This window comes from Halichoeres trimaculatus, unplaced genomic scaffold (genome assembly GCF_033239565.1).
Source record: "Halichoeres trimaculatus isolate MK-OKI-2021-1 unplaced genomic scaffold, fHalTri1.1 fHalTri1_scaffold_9, whole genome shotgun sequence".
NCBI classification, from domain to species: domain Eukaryota; kingdom Metazoa; phylum Chordata; class Actinopteri; order Labriformes; family Labridae; genus Halichoeres; species Halichoeres trimaculatus.
In genome coordinates this window covers 27,462,799-27,481,590 of record NW_027437188.1, presented here as the reverse complement: position 1 = coordinate 27,481,590, position 18,792 = coordinate 27,462,799, and the positions used below count along the sequence as shown (strand labels likewise).

Genomic DNA, 18,792 nt, shown 5'->3' with positions numbered 1-18,792 from the left:
ACTGCGCTCATCTTGAAAGGTGCACATCTGCTGCCTGTTGGCTCTGAATGCTGAAACGTGTCAGGGACCCAGTTAAACTACCAGAGGGATATTAATCTTTACAAAGCAGCTGCAACGTTTGGTGGCTGTGTTGTTTTAAGAAACTGCATACAGAATGTATCATCACAAATTAATGTAGAGGCAGTATTTGTCAAACACAGTTAACCGAGCTATGAGATGATTGTTTTCCAGAATACTGAAATACTTTGTCTGTTTCTGTTTGTTCCAGTGGCAAACAAGTGGATCCATGAACACGGCCAAGAGTTCCAACATCGCTGCAGCCTTCACCCTGAGGAGTGAGGGAGGGTGGAGGGAAAGCTGGACCCCTTGGAGTACAAGACCCTGCCTCTACAATTGAGAGGCACACTTGCAGGCGGAGAGAAGGAGGGCAACAGAAAGTGAGCATACAGGCAGGGGAGGTGAGAGCCTGCATCTGTGATTGGAGCCCCAGGCCCCTGGGAGCCTGGAGCGTGCAGCACAGAGCTACAGTGGACACGGACAGCACATGGCTGAGAGGCAGTTTGCAATCAGCCCCCAGAGGCCAAACGCTCTCTTGCTTCTTCTGGCCAGGAGAGGGGCATCTGCATTTGCACACTGAGCTGGTTTCAGTTAACTGTGAAAGGCTGTTTGCTCCTACTTGCCTTAAAAAACGGATATGCAATGCAGCCCTCTTCCAAAAACTGGGCCCACTCTGGGGTCTGTCGTTACCAATCAGCACAGGTCTAGAACCTCATGTGAAATATGTAAGTGCACAAGTGCCTGGCTGAATCACTGTGAATGTCTGAAATAGGTATAAAGTGCAGCCAGAAATAAATGCAGATTTTGGAATAAGAAGATACAGCGTGTGTTTAGTTGAAGCTCATCTGTTCCGGGTTATATCTAACCTCAAGACTCCAATTCATGAGTCACTGGAGCCATTAATTATGATTGTTCTGGTTTATTTACAGCTGACTGAACGATGTGATCACTGCTGCTTGTGGGAGACTCCTCTATCACTGTCTGAAGTAACAGATGAAGCAAATCTGTCCGCCTCTTATTGAGCTTCAAAGCCATGACGTTATTAATCACACTCTGCACGCCAAGTAATTGGAAACCAGACTAGACGTCTGAACTCACACTGTCGGCATACCTCTGAGATTTCTCATATTCAAAACAGTGAGAAGGCACCGACACAGTCGATTTAAGAGCCTCTATATGTGACTCACCAGGAGGTTTCCTATAGATGGAGTCACAAAAAAGAAAGTGCACAGTGATATATGTTTCCTCTCCAGCTCCCCACAGTGTACACAAACACTCAGACACACATTTTCACAAACTGACACAGAAAATTTAAAAACAGGCCACTCTGCATGCATGTAGCACATTCCTGTTTTGAGACTGTTTTTGTTTTTTCTTTGGCGAGCAGGAAATCCTGTTTTTTTTCTTCTCTGTTTGTCCCAATTATTAGTGTTGAAAACTTGAATCTTATTTATGTTAGACCACACGTTTATTTAACAGAAGAAAATGCTGAAGTAAATGTTTGAAAATGCTGTAACCATTCACAGAAAAACACAATGCCGCAAAGACTCAAATAAACTCTTAATTCATCACATTGTTTCTTTTCTCCTTCAGTTTAACTTGTGTTAACAGGGGTTACTCTCACATGTTAAAAAGCTTTTTCATACCAACTTGAAACATTATCAACCAGGTATCCTGAAAAGCAGAAAGGTTCATTCTCTTTTATTTCAAACCTTCAGCTGCTCCCTGTTACTATGATCACACAACAAACACGGCTGCAGTAAGACTTGCTGCTATGCAGCATGCGAGTCCAAACTACCCCGAGCATACATGACCAGATCAAAGGTCACTCTAACACGTTGTGTAGTACAAACAATTTTTCTCCACATTAAAATGCAAACTTTTTAACCCTTTGGTTACATGACATGTTGGGAAAACAGTGAGAATATACAACTATAAAGAAATTTATACCCACTATTTACTGACATAAATACTTTCCTCGAGAAGACAGACAAAAAAATTAAGCAGAAAATACACAAGGCCTCTTTCATCTCTGAATCAGCAAAATGGGAGAAAATCATGAGTGTTACAGCAAGTCATTAATTACAGCAAAAGAAGATCAGTGCTTCCCTCTGCTGGCAATGAGAAAGAAGGCTCAACAATACTTTACACTGATATCTTTCTCCTTATCTATCTCCTGGTTATTATCTGAAGTGTTAGTGGTGCTTTTTCTTTTTTTACTTTAATATGTTAAATCAATATGTCAATTCAATTTAACTCAGTTTACTATGATTTAATGTTGATTTCAACTCACTCCTGGGCTTGCCTCTGGACTCTGTGAAGCTGGGAGAATGATTTTCAGGCTGTCCTCTCTGATGAACAACATGTTCCACTCCTTTCAGGAGACTTTTTATCTTTACATCATCAGTCTGTGCACATCGAGTATATGGTATCTTTACGTATTTCTTGTGGTTAGATAGTCTTGTACATATTTTTGTCTTGGTTAAACTTATATTATTCTAGTCTATGTGATCTTGTTGTAATGTCTACATTATACACTTTCTTGTTTGTTGCGGTAATTCTGTAAACTTTCCTGTTGTGAGATGAATTAAGTGCACTTCCAACAATGGATGTTTGGGCTATGGTTGAAGCCTTGTCTCTCTTCTCTTCTACAGCCGCTGTGAATATTGTAATGTATGAAGGCTATCTCTGATTCTTCCAGTCTCATAGAGGAGTTCAGCTGATGTAATTGTTTGTTTGTTTACTGATGAAATGTGGAGATTTTGGGTCAGCCAGCAGATCATCTGCTCTATGCTGGAGAGTACTCAAAAGTACTTCTTCATTCTGAAGGAGGCTCCTTTTGGTCCATACTGGAGGTTTATGGTAGAATTACATGTTCCTCCGTGTTTAAGGTGGTTGAAGCACTTCAGTTGTACTCCTTGAAATAGCTCTCAGGTGTATTTTCTGCCTTTAGACTGCTGAGGAATATGCTCTGAAGACTGGAAGTCACAACCGCCTGACATGTCCTTTATTTTGCTCAGGTCTCTGGATGACCTGGTGAGTTGAAGTGCTCTCTGTCTTGAGTGAGTACTAACTGATCAGTATGAGTCATAGTTGTGTCTCTGTGAGGAAGCAGCTGAGGCAACTTACCTGAATCTGTTTCTAAATCCAGGTTTATCAACAAGTAGATTCTGGGGACATGAGGGTCTTTGAGGACCTAGGTTTGCTGCATCTTGACTGCTCAACCCCAATTGAGCTCTGCAGTACCCACCTGAGCCAGGATCAAGACTTCAGTAAGTGACTTAGAAGCTCCTAGTTCACATGCACTTTTTGAGATTTTCTAGAAACACTCAGCACATTCAGACATTCATTGATCAACTAGTGGGTCTCCTAACTGATTTTTGTTCTATAATGCAAAATAATACATCTGAAAAAGGGGGTACAACCTTAAAACCAAAAGCATACGGCAGGAGAAGAGAACCCTGGCAGCACAAGAACCTAACAACATAGACCTAGAACAAGTAAGTAGATGAAGGGAGGAGATATGGTTGGAAAGATTAAAAAGAAAAAATAACAAATTGGGACAATAAACAAAAGATAAAAGTTTTTTTTTTTTAATGACAATAATAGTCAAGTTCATTTTATTTTTCTGACATAAAATTAGCTGACTTTTAAACACATGATTTAGTTGTAAATTGGTGGTACCATAGAAAATACAACTGCAAGGAAATGGTGTAATGTCTCTTTCTGTTTAAAACTATGGCAGAAACCAGACTTTTGATGCTCTTGACCAACAGAACAGAAACTCAATTTCCCAGAGGGCCTCAGTCACGAGTAGCGGCAGTGGAGGCGGGACGTTTGGATTTTAGTTGCTCGGAAACAGTTGAGCGCGCGCAGCCGTGTGTGTGTTTATGTGTGTGCGTTGCTGTCGTGGATATGTTAAACGGATTATTAGTTTTCTGTAGAGTGAAAAAGAAATCATGCCTGCTAACAATTTAGCCCCTTCTTTGGCAAGGATGTCATCCACTACGGTATGAAGAGCCGAAAATCCAAGCTTGTTAAAGCTGGGGGCAGCAGAAAGAAAGGTAAACTGTTGTTAGCTTAGCTGACGGTTAGCATCACCACTATGTACAGCACCTGTAAACGTCAGCTGTCATATCAGTATTGTTTTTAGCATAAAAGAAAAAATGGTTTACAGATGATGTGGCCTTGCTTTCTCTCCGTATGTGTTAGCATCTGTGTGTTGTTAGACTGGATGTGCGCATTTGAATGAAGTTTATGGAGTGTTAAAATCATTTAAGTACGTTTAAATTAATTGAAAACAAGATTATTAGCTGTGCAAAACGTTGAGAAAGTTATTGGTAAACAGAACTATAAGAAAGGCATTTGTAATGACACTTTCAGGATTACTTTGTGTATTTTTATTGTGTTATAACTGCTAGTACTTTAATGCCTACAACAGAGTTCATGCTTGAATGAATATAAGATGAAATTATGACGATTTATTATTTAAATCTACGAGGTAAATCTCTCAGCTTCATTTCAAATAAAAAAAAAGTTTTTATATGTTAAAAATAAGTTAAAGTTCATTTATATAAACAGGCGTCATGGTAGTGCAGGGTTAGCTCTGTTGCCTCACACCAAGACCGTTCCTGGTTTAAATCCCTGGCTGGACTGTAGAGTTTGCATGTTTTCCCTGTGCATGTGTGGGTTCTCTCTGGGTACTTTGGCTTCTTTCCACAGTCCAAAAACGTATTTATCAGGTTGAGTCTCTCTAAATTGCCCAACCAAAATGATAGAGATAGGTGCCAGCCCCCTGCCACAGCGAAACGAATTTTTTTCTTTTCTTTTTTTTTTTTTAAGAAAATCCCTTCAGCATGCACAAATAATTAAAGCAAGGATTGGTTAGATTCCACTTTAACTCACACCCACTATTTAGACAACATTACTAAATCTCAAAAGGTCAAGAAACAGTGCACATTACAATTTTATATCAACCACCACTCAGGCAGAACTTGCCTTAAAGAAAAAGCTCGATAGTTGCATGTTTTATCCACCTGTGTAATTATTATTCAAAGCTTCATGTTTTGAATTCTCATTTTGCAGTCCCCAGTGATGTGTCCCCCTCCACCAGCCTCCCTCCCCTGGTTGAAGGCCCGCTCAGATGCTTCCTGCGGGTGAGCATCAGCAGGGTCCTGTGGACAGTTCAGAAACCTCCATCTTCAACATTCATCAGGCTGCGGTGGTGGGGAGAGTCATCCAATGGGACGCACTTCTTACCGAGAGATGGCTCACAGCTGTCACAGAAGACACTGAAGACCACAGCTTGCTTTCCCATCCGCTGTGGGCCAAAGCAGTTTACCTCATATCTTGCAGGTAACTTAGAAAGCTTTAACATGTTTATTGTGTTATTGTGTAAAACAGAAAGAACAACATGTCTTTAATCAACAGATATGGGCTCTCTGGTGCTAGAAGCTGTGACAAAACCAGATCATTTGGCAATTGCAAGGGCTCAGGTTGCTGGCATCTCTCGTCTCTCTCTATCTCACCCCATCAGTGGTTTTTACACTCTTGTTTCCCCCACATCTGAAAAGCTTGGAGAGTTACAGGTGAGTGGAATTGACAGTTATACTGCCTGTATGACTATCTCATAGATTTGGAGCGCTTAAGCTTGTAAGGAGCTCTCCTAAAAAATCATCTGCGTCTTGATCTTTTGTCCCCTCAGGTGTCTCTCAGTTTGGAGCCTCTGACAGAAGCGTATGACAGCAGCAGCTCTTGTCCCATCACAGATAACAGCATTGAAACACTAAAAGTCCCTGCACTAAAAGTCCCCTTGCAGCCCAGACCACTGTCAGCTGGGAGCGTTGGTGGGAGCACACCAAGGTTTGAAGTTAAGACTGTTCGTAACAACAAATGCCTGTGCGTTGTTGTATGCTCACAGGAATTACTTGGACACGAAGCACAAAAATCTAACGATGCACATTACTCTCATATTTTCAGAGGGAAAGACCATTTATATTTTCAAAATGCACAAACAAACGGAGGCAAAGCAGAGTCACTGGAGAATGAGATGCCCAGAGCTGTGAATCAGGAGCATTGTGGCCAATCAACAAATGATATCCTCACAGGTTGGCTGCAAAGTTACAAAAACTGAGATCAACACAACCACAAAAGACTGGTTGGATTTTTTGTCTTTAAAAATGTTTTGATTTTCTCTCACCTCAGTTATCATAGAGCGTGGAAACAAGCTGAGAAATGCTATGGTGGATTCTGCTTTAAAATGCGATGCAGATTCTGCCTTAGCTCTCAAAGACACACCTCTGCCTCTCCCAAAGGATAACATTGTGCCAACTTTAAAGTAAGTGCATTGAAAGTTTGTAGAAAATGTTTTTTTGTCATCTTTTTCAGTATAGTCTTTGTAACTTTATTGCTGTGTCAGCAGGCCCTCCCCCTCTCCCTCTGGGATGTTTCTGCAGAATATTCTTCATGCTGATTCAGCGGTTGAGGATGTGGCTGTAGTCAAAGACGATGGCTTGGACTGTCCTGCTGACATGGATAACAGAGCTGTGGATCTGCTCCTCGGCAGGTACATATAAACACATACACTGAAGAAGTTTAAAATGAGTAGCTGTCTGATTCTTAGGTTCTAAAATTTTCTACCTTATTGTTTTTAGCTTGAACACTTCTCCTCTGCCTCTCTGGGATGGAGAGGGCTCCCCACCTGAATCTTTGTCTGGTCATAGCAGTGTGTGTGAAGATAGTGAGCTCAATGATCCTCAGTATGATCAGAGCTTACTGGAAAATTTGTTCTACAAAACTCCTGTAAGTAAAAAAAAAAAGAAAATCACAGTTCCCTTGTATTCAAGTGACCTGTTTCAATCAGAAATTTTAAGTCAATTTGCCTTGGTCAGATTCCAGATGTGACACCAGATGACCCTGATGCTGGCAATCAAGGAACATCTTCCAGTCAAAACCAGCCAAAAAAGCTGACACAGTCTAAACCTCAGATTGGTGGACAGTAAGTGTCTTTCCTCATCAATCTGTGGTGCGTAGACAGAAGCCTAACTGATTAAGAAAGCTGATTAAGAAAAGTGTAGAAAAAACTTGACAAGGTTTATAAAACTGTTACACGAAGTTATTGAATAAACAAAAGCTTCCATGAGAGCAAATAGCCCTGAAAAAAAAGAGGTTTTGAATTAATCAAAAAGTAATCTTAAATGAGACTCTTCCCAATCTTAACTCTACAGTCTAAACCCAGAGCCTCAGCGTGCAGCAAGTGCTGCTGGCATTCCTCCAGGCCTGAGTCCAGACCAAATGACTTTGCTGAGTTTGATCCGTCTGGCGAGAGTGACCATCGACTCCTTGACTGTACCTTCAGTCAACACACCCAGAAAACCCTCAGTCATAGGAAGACCTCCCCGACCACAAACCAGCACAAAGTGGTTGGCACTTTTTTTGACATTTCACTAATTTTATTCTAAGACAGTGTGTGTGTCTGTGGGTATAAGAAAACTTAACTCATCATTTATCATTTCTTTATTTATCAGCACATATTTCATTGAATACGTGTTCCCGAAGGCCTCCACTTCCAGTCAGCGTGATAGACGCAAGAGTGGAGAAGGAGAGGTGACGAGAGCTGTTGCCAGCAAAGTCACAGGAGGAGGTATGACTGAATATATGAATACAAATATTTGCATCTGTGAGTGAAAAGAATCACATTTTCTTCTTCCTGTATGTTACTATATATGACTCATTTTACTCCTTTGTGTTATTTAGCTGTGAAGTTTAAGCAACACACTGTGTTTCCGGTCAACTTCAGTACAGCAACTGTGAAAAAATGGTGGGAAACTGATCTAACTTTTAACATTTACTCTCGAAAAAGCCACCAAAAGAAGGTGAGTTGCTTAGCTGGTTTAAATAGGTTTAAACTGGTTTAAAAGTGATTTTGTGACTATAGACAGTATAAGTATGAGAATGGGTCATGTCGTCTCTTGTTGCAGCCTGTTCCTATTGGTACAGCAGTTCACCCACTACGCTGTCTGCTGCAGAGTAAACAACTCTGTCAGTCTGTCATCCTACCAGTGCAGAGTGTGGAAACAAACAGTGGAACACAGGAAGTTGGACCTCTTAAGGTATTTGTTTCTCCTTTATTCTTTACCCAGGAATTCATCTTTGCAAGGCAGCTATTTGTCATTCAAGATACATAATTTTCAGGTGTCTTTAGAGCTCGCAACAGACAACAAAGATTTCTCTGCTCCAAAACATGAAAGTAAGCTGGATCGGGGAGATGCATCGCCCTCTAGAACTGCACCCAGTCCACTGAGAGAGAGCAGCTCCAGACTCCAACATGCTGATTCAAGCAGGGAGGGATTACCAGATGGCTCTTTTGAGGAATCAAGGCTATATGTTTGGAGTCCACAGAAACCCTCGAAGGACTCAGCTCCTCATCCCAGCCTCCACACACCTCCTCACAAACTCTGTCAGCAGGTGGAGGAGGATCCTGAGGTCCTGCTGCACACCTTACTCATGGTACCAGATGGAAAAAACTTCATCTGTGGGCCCGGGCAGGCTCCAAATGTTTACTTGAATTGTAAACTGTTCTGGTGCGACGAGACGGCGAGGTCTGTTGTCAGCTGGGGCCAGATAAATCCATCGTTCAACTTTGTTCAGGTCAGTCCAGGAGTTCAAGTCCCTTAACCCCTTACAAAGTAGATTACAAAGGCAGCAACAGTAAATAACTACTTTTCCCCATCCTTCTTTCAGGTGACTCCAGTGGCCTTAACATCTAAACTGCTGGAGCGGATGAAAAACAACGTGATGGTGATAGAAGTTTGGCAAAAAACAGGAGGCTCAGGGCAGGATGTACTCCTCGGCCTCGTTAAGCTACCTCTCCATCAGTTCTACATGTCGTTCAGGCAAGTTGAACACATACAACACAGCCTCTGTCTGATGTGATTTGTAGAAAAATGGAATGGTAGTGCCCTTATCTGTAAGGATAGATTGTAAGATACACAATGTCGGCAAGTAGATGAATAAATGAAACATATCTATTTTAAACTAAGATATTTGTAATAAACAGTGACAGGTTTTCAGGTTTGGACATGCACTGAAAACTTTCTTTATCCCTTTTTATTTTTCAAAACTAGAAATTTTATGAACTCAGCTTTGATAATTGATCCTTGCATTGCTCTAAATTTACTGACCAGATTATTCAGTATTTCATTCACAGCATTGGTGAAGACTGTTATATTGTATAAGTCTGTAAAATAACCAAAAACTGTTAGGTTTATGCTTAGGATGTAAAAAAGCCAAACAAACTTTTAGTTATTTGGTCTGACCACTTGGGGGTGCTGTGGTTCATCTTATTCAGGCAGTAATAGGCAATGGCGATTGCTTTGTCCCTCATATGATATGGTTATATTTCAAATGTAAGCTCATTGTGCTTGAGACAGCTTTGAAAGTATTGGCAGAAATATAAGAAAATTGGTAATATGCAGAAAGAAATGTAAAAACATGCTCCATTATGAGTGAAATATTTTTTAAATCTCTCCAGGGATCCAAAGATCGCCCACCTTCTCCTCCAGGCTCAGTACCCTGTTCTAGGGGTGGATTGCAACATGCCTGTGGTAGATGTGTTCTCAGGTACTCGTAAAGGTCAGCTCAGGGTCATTCTGGCTCTGGGACAATCAGAGCAGATAGTTGCCTTTCAGCGAACCAGGAATGAAGAATTTGACTCTTCATCTCATCTTGTGAGACCAGTTCATCTGCTTGATCACCAGCGGCATTCTCAAACAAAGGTCAGAGTTATTGTAAGCTATGCAAGGCTTGAAGCATTTTGTTTTGGGCTCTTGGTAAACAAACTGATTATTAAATGTGAAGCTGCATGTTGAAAACATAAAACAATTCTGATCATACATGATTAAAATGAAATTCCTGCTCAAATATGTCAACCCTGAAAAAGTCTCAATTAGCTGCCCCACCGACAGTATGTCAACTCCTTTTTACTTTCTTTAACTCTTGTTTTTTTTCCTCAGGTTACAGCAGCACTTAAGACAGCTATGAGAGAGCATCTGTTTCTGATAAGAGTGGAGAAGGTTAATGGGCTCACACCTCTGCAGTCCACAGTGTGGGGTGAAGCAGACTGCTATGTCCAGTACAGTTTCCCATCTCAGGAGGGGGACCCTGCTGCAAAACTGGACCAGAACCTTATAGAGAGCAGTAAGGCTGTTTTTGTGTGTATAGTAAGCCTTCATCATCTCAATTATTTCCTCTCTGTGTCACTCTGATGTGAATTTTTTCTCTAACAGGCCTGAACCTGAGAGCTTTTCGCACCACCACCACTCTCTGCGTCCCTGACCCCGTGTTTGGACACACTGAGACTCATGTGCTTCTTGCTCCTGAAGGCGTTCCTGCTCAAAGGCTACTGCTCAGCTCACTCTCCAGTCAAGGCCTGAGCAGTGGAGGGGGTGTTCAGTTTGAAGTGTGGTGCAGGTTTGGATTTGTTTCAGAATGGTCTAACTGGAAGCAAAACTTCACATTCTCCCACAGCACTAAGTGTCAGCATCCTTGAACTTTTTTTTCATTTATATATATTTTTTTCATTTTCAGATATTATTATCCAAATGTTCGAGACCAGCTTGTGGCCAAAGGATTGCTCCCCTTGTCCAAGCTGTGTGCCATGGTCACTATGCAGAGACAGCATCCTGACGAGACCCAAATGTTCTCCCTGCCCCTGATTCCCAGGACGGACAGTCCCAGTGGGCATCAGTCTCAGCCCTCAGGTGCTTAGGACTTATAGAAGAATAAAACTGTGATTAATTATCCAGTATCTTACATGTTGTAAGTTAAACATCTTGCTTTGTAGGCCTTCTGGATGTATGTGTTCGGTACAAGCATCGACCAGTGAGACCTGAGGGGCAGACAGTTCAAGGAGCTGCCACTCGTCTTGTGACGCTCGTGGTTGAAGTACACAGAGCATCAGGTCTGCAGGCAGCAGCCAGGTAAACCCCCAACAGCAATGTCTGATTTTATTTTGATTCTGTGGAAATTGTTAAATGTTCCCTTTACATATTTGAGGTTACTGCTCAGATACCTTAGCTTTGGTCCTCTGTGTCTCAGGATTCTATCAGAACAAGATGAGAGATTCAGCTACTTTGCTGGTGTAGGAGTAAACTCATACGTCACAGTCCAGCTCTCCTTCCTGCCCGAGAGTGAGAAGAGGTACACCCGCGTAGCTGCCAAGAGCTTCTGCCCAGAGTTTGACCACCACACAGAGGTGTCCTGTGATCTGCTGGTCCAGAGGAGCAGTGGAGAAACCTGCAGCCTGGCTGAGCAGCTGGAAGAGGCTTCTGCTGTGTTCACAGTTTGGAACAAAGACAATCGCAAAGGAACAAGTGAGCCAGTTTTAGTTCATTAACCACAGTTACATGTTAATAAGGAGTAAACAAGTTTAAATTCGTTGACATTTGTACATAAAGTTTTACTTCACTTTTCTTTTACAAAATTGTGATCTGGATCCATCAAACCAACATGGTATTTTCAGTTCTGTCCTTATTGTAAACAAAGATCGTCCAAAGATCTGTAACATTTATCTTTTGGTATCCAGACATCATTTTTTCTGAAGTTTATTCTTAAAGATTATTTTTATAGAATTACTGTTTCTCTACCTATTATATAGCACTACTCTGTAGTTTCAGTCTTTAACTTGTGTTTTTTTTGTTTTTTTTTGATGGCAGTGCTCACTCATTATCAAAAGGATATAATGTTGGGGACTCTAAAAATACCACTGGCTGATCTCATCAAGAAAAGAACAGGTATTCTTCTTTTTTTGACTAACTTTTTTTTTGTTTCAATTTTGACGGCCTTTACGGTTGTTTATCATCAAAAAAAAACATTTGGCATCAACTCATACATTCATTTCATTGACATAATAACAATACAAAAATGTGAAGAACAAGAGGATGCCAACATAACCCTGTAAACAAGGAGTTTTCATAACCCTATTCCTCTGCCCTTTTCTCTCCTCCCCCATGGGTCTTGTATTTTAAAAGCATTTACATTAAAACAACAAAAAAGGAGTATAAAAGCAGCTCAGAAAGAAAGAAAAGGGACTTCTTGATTTCCTCATGATCACACGCTTTTTTTCTCTTCAACGCGAAGGTATTTCTGGCTGGTTTGGACTTTATACACCTCAGGAAACAAGTTCCTCTCAGCACATCTTAGTCGGAGGGCTTGAGATCTCCATCAACTTCGCCCACCACTCAGACAGAGAACGAGCCATTAAAGCTGCCCAAGGTGTAGGCTGGGAAACAAGCTGCAATGAAATGCAAGATGATGAAGAAGATGATGGGAGTGGCCACTCAAGAAAAATATCTCTGACTTTCTCCATGCCCCGAGCCTGGATACCTGTCCACTGTTTACTCCTACCAGGCCACAGCGAGCTCCAGCGCTCCACCTACTGTTACTTCAGATATAAGTTCTACGACCAGGATGCGTTCTGCTCCCACATGAGACACCCCTCTGTGGAGGAGGAAGGCCAGGCCACGGTGTCTTTCCAGGGGGGTCGAACTGTGGATCTGCGATATTCTCAGCCTTTGATGTGGTATCTTAGAGAGGAGCGGCTGGAGGTTCAGTTGTGGGTGGCATTTAAAAAAGACAAAACCCAAAGACCCAGAGACACAGACCGGCTGGTTGGATCAGCATTTGTTGATCTGTCTACTCTTGCGATTACGTCCAAGAAGAGGCTCACACTCAGTGGTAAGAAGCTATTCAATATGACTGTAAAAAAAGAAGCCTGTATTTTTGTGAGTAATCTTAGTTTTGTGTTTTTACAGGAGTGTATCCACTGTTCAGACGCTCAGCAGCAGATCTTCAAGGAGCTGCTCTCAGAGTTCACATTACCCTCACAGAAGATGAGGAGGTACCTGTTGGAGCTAGAGCAGAGGTGGACTCGGATAGTCAGGAGGAGCTCTTACAGGAAGAGTTAGAACCTAAAAATCAAACCCCTTCTGCTTCACCTCAAAACAAAAACAAATCCACCAGAAAGACTTCAGACATCACATCTGTGCAGCACTCTGAAACCAGCCTGGATGAGTCTTTCCCTGTGACCGTTTCAGTGGATCGAGCAATGCACCTGAATCTGAAAGGTGAGTATGAAGCATTATCCCTCCACCAGTTTATTTTTTACTTTAATCATAATGATTTGGGTACATTTACATTTTTTTTTTTTTTTAAAGTATGTATGAATGTACATTGTCCCTCCCTATCAAATAAACTAAATTGAATTGAAATGTGTGTTTCTTCCCCAGGCTATCCTCTGACAGAGCGCAGTGGAGGGACACCATGCTGCTGTGTTTCATACCTCACTGCAGATTCTGATGAGCCTGCATCCACAGCTGTCATCGCTGACACTGACTGCCCTGTGTGGGACCATCAACACGAGTGCAGGTCAGCTTAATCTGAAACATGAACTGAAATTTTTCCTGAGTCACATTAATTATCAGTCTGATGTTATCTTTTAAATCTACAGGCTTTCCAAGCAGCTTCTAGTTGATCCACAACAATCTCTTGTGTTCAAAGTCTGGCACAAAGGAGGTATGAGAGACATTTTATTTAGTAATGTAAGCAGATTTATGTGATTTTTAACTTTGTGGCTGTTTGACTCTTGTAGACACAGAAAGGGTGCTAGGATTCGCCTCGGTCGACTTGTCCCCTTTAATCTGCGGGTTCCCATCAGTGTGTGGTTGGTACAACATCACAGACTTCAGCGGTCAGTGTCACGGCCAGCTCAAAGTGTCTATCACTCCACTGAAGGGGGTTCAGGATCTTAGAGGGCAGAGGAAAAGTGTGAATGAAGAAGCTTTCACAATCTCATCGGTGAAGGAAAACAGTCATACTCCCAAATTTCTATTGTTAAAAAAAAAAATCTAAAATACTGACAAATGTGTTTTTATCTCTAGCCTTTATTCCAGGCTTTCCCTCTCAGCTATCACACAACAGCCGCTTACAGCAGCTTCCCTGCGCACATCAGTCGGTACCCTGAGCAAAAGATTTCATCACCTGACCACACAGAAAGACTGTTCTCTGAAAGGTTTGTTGAAATCTATCCATGAATTCATTACTTTGCTTAAAGAAGGTGAAAATAATTCCAACATATTTGTTAAACGTCTTCATTTTTATTCAGGTCGAGTGAGAGTGATCGGCATTTTGAGCACATGGACAAAGTTCGTCTTTACCACCAGAGTCTGCAGGAGAAAACAGCCAACAGTTCTGTTTGTAGCAGCAGTGCTGCCACAGACATCAACCCATCCAGCTCATTTCTATTTTCAGCTCTCAGGTATCCTCTCACACATTCAAAGTTGAGTTTTTTATTGCTTTTAGAAACGTGAGACCTGATTGTGTACTCTTACAGGAAGAAACTAAGTGAGCTGGACAACATTCAGAGGTACTTCAGCCGCAAGCTTTCTACTCCCACATTCCCGCCCATGATGGAGCAGGATGTTGACACAGGGAATGAGGAGGAGAGGGACGAGGAGACAGAGTCGTGTCAGCTTCTTCTCAAGTCCAACCACTTAGTTGCTGAAGTCAACAGTATCATTAATGGTGAGATAAAGATGATCCTTGAAGGGTTTTTTTTATTTACAAAAGATTGCATGTTTTTTCCTCTAAAAAATGGGCAGAGTTTTTTCTTGTTTTCTCAAAAAATGCATCAACTGCAGTCAACGAATTTTTTAAAAATATGTTTTTTATCTTTAGTTTCAAAAGTAATTTGAAGTGACAGCTCGTCAAATTTAACAATGAAATTAATAAATAAAACTAACTTGAGAAGACTTTCACTTTCCAAAATGCTCTGTATATTCTTCCCACAGGTCTACGAGAACACACTCTGGAACAGATTCCTCCAGATCAGCAGAGAAGCTCAACATCTCCCCCTGTTGCAGACCACAACCTCCAAACCATCCCTGAGAATGTCTGCAGACCACACAGAGCTTCACTCTCCTCCAAAGATGTCTTAGATCTGCCGTCGCCTCAACCACCTGAAGACGCTGAGTCTGTGGACGTAAAGAACGGACATGACAGCGTACATGAACACATGGAAGGATCTGATGCAGATGAGGACACGACGTTACACAGAGAGGAGGAAGAAGCTGGTAGTGACATAGAGGAAGAAGAGGATGAAGATTACGAAGAGGTGGTAGTGAAGCCGAGGGCTTTGAATGAAATGACCTCTTTAACAGACAAAACCAGTCCGTGGACCAGCATGTTATCAGACCCCCACTTGGCTTCTCTCCAAAGCTTGGAGGCGTCAGAGGAGCCAGAGATGAACCACATTGAGGAAAAAAAAAGTCAGACGGTAGATCAGCAAACGCAAGACTGTGGAGAGAAGGACGAGTGTGCTGGAGGAGAGGAAAGAGAACAAAGTGATGAAAGTTTGACTGGATCAGTAGATGTTTCTTACGCTGAGAGGGAGGGTGAAAAGACATCTCAAGATTTACTCGAGGAAGGAGAAGAACCTGACAGCTCGATGGAGCGGTCATGTGGGAGGAGTCCATCACTCACGATGGAACCCACTGAAGATACCCACGATACTTCAGGCGCACAGGATGATCAAGAAACTCCACTACCAGCGTATCCTTGATTTACATTGTTCCTCTTTTTTATGATTTTATCACTGTTTATATTTGAAGGTCATGAAAAAATAACGATTAGCAACCACTTAGCTCAGAATGTGAGGGAAATGTTTTTCTGATGGGTTTTTCACTACAAAGCTCTTTCTTTTTTACCTGCTCTTTCAGAAAACAGCTTTTTTGACATAAAAAAAAATAACTTGATGAGATTCAGGAAAAGTTTGTGCTTGTGCCTAAAAATATTCATCACCGTAGGAAGAATCAGTCCAGTATCATGAAATAACAAGATAATACGGTACCATGAAATAATCATGTTGTAACACTTGTAATATACTTCTGTAGTCCCACATCAGACATTACAAACCCAAAATATGGGTTTTTACCTATCCGTCTACTTAAGTCTTCTCCAGTCAATCAAATCCAAAACACACGAATGCATCTTACCATAAATATACCCTCATTATTTTGTTTTCTTAACAAATTTTACCAAGTTCTGTACCTGTTGAAGTCCCAAATTTCTTCCTGCCTTCTCACCAACTGGAAGCCTCTATGAGAGCTATCCGGTTAGCTCCTTCTTTCACCCTCTCATCCACTGACCCAGTAAGTATTTCTCACCCTGCTTCTGGGATTCACACCCAGCATGACTCTCCCCCTTTAACTACAACTGCATTCTTACCGGGCATCAGAACATGTTGTGGTTTATTTTCACCACAGAAGTTTTAGTTTCAAAGTAACAAAGCATTTCAAAGCAGGATATTTTCCATGAATCACTTTAGGCGTCACAAGATGCAGTGATGACAAGTTGATCAAAAACAGTGACACTGTGTACAAGTTATTATTCGCTGTAATTTGACTCTTGTCTTGACTATTGTGCAGTATTAGAACGTTAAGTCCCACCCTCTATTATATAATCTGACATGTAGAAATATTTCTTTGACATTCTGCACATACTCTTATAGGAGTGTGTATACATCAGGTGTACTTTTGTCCCATCATTTAATTACCCTGCAGTGGTAAACATGTCAACTCTCTGCCCTCCTCTGCTCTCCGTTACAGCGTTAATGTTCCTCTCATTACGTCCTCTGGCCTCTTTGAGTCCACGGCTTTTTGTTTAAAGAGATGATTAAGTAGTTTGTACAATCTTAAGATCAGATGAGTAATGTCTGTTTACATCCCATCAGTCACCTGTAGTGTGCTCTATTTATGAACGCTGTGATGATGTAACAAAGGTCTGCTGAGCTTGTTTTATTGCAGAACAAACTCCTTGTCTTTGTCCTGAACTGCCTCAACAGTCAGAGCTCAGGCATTCAGCACAAGATGTTACGTAATTAAACCAGACTGGTAACAGGTGACTGTTTTAACTATAAGTAGCCAGACTAACCAGTTTACTTCATTAGTTGTTGTATTGTACATAACATAAATATGTGTTGTAACTTGTGCTGTCAGGCGATTAAAAAGATTAATCTAATCAATTACAGGATTTGGAAATAATTAATCTAATTAATCACATTTTAATCTCATATCTGCTTAAGGTCTCCAAATAAAGAATTTTAATTCTAGGACAGTACAAAACTGTAGTGCATGGCTGATCAAATGAATACATTAAGAAGAGAGATTTGTAAATCCACATTTTTTTTCAACTCTCCGATATTAGAATGTCCGTGTTTGCTGCCATTGATGATGTGCAACCATTTACTGCGTCTATAGAAGTGAATTGTGTTTTTAAGCAGAGGGAGGGAGGCGGGGTCTGGCGGAGCTTGTCAATCAAAATCATGCTTGTAAACTACTGTGGGTGAGAGCGATGCACTCTTTGGATGAGAGATCAGCATGGATATGAGGAGAAGATGTGAGATGACAGAGGCATAGCGAGATTGCTGCAAGTCAGAAAAGCTCAGGCAGCTCACGCTCCAACTGAGGATGTGTCATAGTGGTTCAGAGAGAAAGAGTGGCGAGATCGTGAAAAAAGGCAACAGAAATCACAGGGATGATCAAAGGATGGAGTGAACGAGATGAATGCGATCAAAACAAAGTATGTTTTGTCTGTTTTATGCGTCAGAAGATTAGATTAATTTTACTTTATCAGGAACAGATGGATGATGGGCACGTGGAGACTACATTCACATTTTATTTAATTGGTGGTATCTACATGTTTTTATTACCTTTATTACAATTTATGCAAACGGTGCTTAAGTTATGTTAGTCTCTATTATGGAGTTTCAGGGCACATATGTTCACGGAAACATGTTTTTGAACGTTACTTCCCACTTTAAGTGCATTTTGTTTGAAAAACAGCTGCAATGACCAACATCTTAAAGGGATAGTTCAGTATTTTGAAGTAGGATCATGTGAGATCCTCACCAGTATAGACATGTGTTACAAACTGTAGATACTGACTGGAGTGTCAGCACAGAAGCAAGGCAACTCTTTCTTTTCACTCTTTCAGAAAATAGCTAACATTTGAACACATAAGCCAGAGGTGGAGGTGAGTTTCTATGTCACACCTGCCATGATGCATTCAGTGTAAAGGAGTGTCAAAATAACTATAGTAACTGCTCTTTAAGGTGGGGTTTAAGGTGTATGCGTGTGTTTGGTTGTCAATAACCATCCTACTTCAAAGCTGTCTCCATTACACTGACATTAGCAGAGAGATTGCTTTGCTGACGATATCCCACACCTAAAAAAACAATACGTTAACCTTTGACCAAGACTTTGTTTGTTTTTGGCCACACCTTGTACATATGTCACACTGCAACTTAGCTCAGGAGTGTTTTAAGGGTCACAGTGTTACAGCTCTTATTACAGATGTGTGTTTTTGATTCTTTTGTTTCAGGGGCCAAGCTCTTCAGGTCAGACACTTTCGCATCTTCGAGGTCCTCGACAGTGGCCCAACATGTCGCCATCATCCATGAGGAAAGAGACAAAACGGATAGCAGAAATATTTGCAGCTCACTTTGACAACAATCATTAGTAACCTGTGGATGTGTTTATGATTAGATTAAAAAAAACTTACAGGATCATGTAAATTAAATGTACAATTTTGTATTTTAATAAATAAAAGTTTACTGTTTTTAAGCTTTGAATGTTGTCTCATATTCTGCTTTAAAACAACTCTCTGTGTGAAGCTGTAATT

At 41.1% G+C, this 18,792-nt stretch overlaps 2 protein-coding genes across 5 annotated transcripts in view; both read left to right on the top strand.

Annotated features, from left to right (window-relative positions):
* The window catches only part of p4ha3 (prolyl 4-hydroxylase, alpha polypeptide III), a 33,806-nt gene extending 32,212 nt beyond the window's left edge, over positions 1 to 1,594 (top strand). For all 3 annotated transcript variants that reach the window (XM_074679832.1, XM_074679831.1, XM_074679830.1), the window contains exon 13: positions 269 to 1,594. In XM_074679832.1, coding sequence (XP_074535933.1) covers positions 269 to 339 — 71 coding nt within the window. In that variant the 3' untranslated portion in view covers positions 340 to 1,594. The remainder of the gene's footprint in view (positions 1 to 268) is intronic.
* A 2,325-nt stretch (positions 1,595 to 3,919) lies between these two features.
* Positions 3,920 to 18,672, top strand: c2cd3 (C2 domain containing 3 centriole elongation regulator). Of its 2 annotated transcripts, none has more exons than XM_074679859.1 (33): positions 3,920 to 4,121; positions 5,143 to 5,412; positions 5,488 to 5,645; positions 5,762 to 5,919; positions 6,037 to 6,164; positions 6,262 to 6,394; positions 6,479 to 6,622; positions 6,711 to 6,858; positions 6,948 to 7,054; positions 7,284 to 7,478; positions 7,584 to 7,699; positions 7,813 to 7,931; positions 8,037 to 8,168; positions 8,251 to 8,706; positions 8,800 to 8,951; positions 9,590 to 9,833; positions 10,071 to 10,254; positions 10,344 to 10,527; positions 10,645 to 10,817; positions 10,901 to 11,036; positions 11,155 to 11,429; positions 11,772 to 11,849; positions 12,196 to 12,792; positions 12,870 to 13,181; positions 13,344 to 13,482; positions 13,565 to 13,629; positions 13,706 to 13,911; positions 13,995 to 14,125; positions 14,219 to 14,371; positions 14,447 to 14,637; positions 14,904 to 15,663; positions 16,154 to 16,262; positions 18,493 to 18,672. In XM_074679859.1, the coding sequence occupies exons 1-33, from the start codon at positions 4,070 to 4,072 to the stop codon at positions 18,628 to 18,630; spliced, it is 6,543 nt and encodes a 2,180-aa protein (XP_074535960.1). In that variant the 5' UTR covers positions 3,920 to 4,069; the 3' UTR covers positions 18,631 to 18,672. The 2 variants fall into 2 exon arrangements, with proteins under 2 accessions (XP_074535960.1, XP_074535958.1); XM_074679857.1 differs by having other exon boundaries at positions 6,476 to 6,622.
* Positions 18,673 to 18,792: the final 120 nt, after the last annotated feature.

Bases quoted from the DNA above. Each gene is read 5' to 3' on its own strand.
- c2cd3 (XM_074679857.1), top strand. From the start codon at position 4,070: ATGAAGAGCCGAAAATCCAAGCTTGTTAAAGCTGGGGGCAGCAGAAAG. The intron at 4,122-5,142 runs GTAAACTGTTGT...CTCATTTTGCAG, and splicing joins TGGGGGCAGCAGAAAGAAAG to TCCCCAGTGATGTGTCCCCC. The intron at 5,646-5,761 runs GTGAGTGGAATT...TTGTCCCCTCAG, and splicing joins AAAAGCTTGGAGAGTTACAG to GTGTCTCTCAGTTTGGAGCC.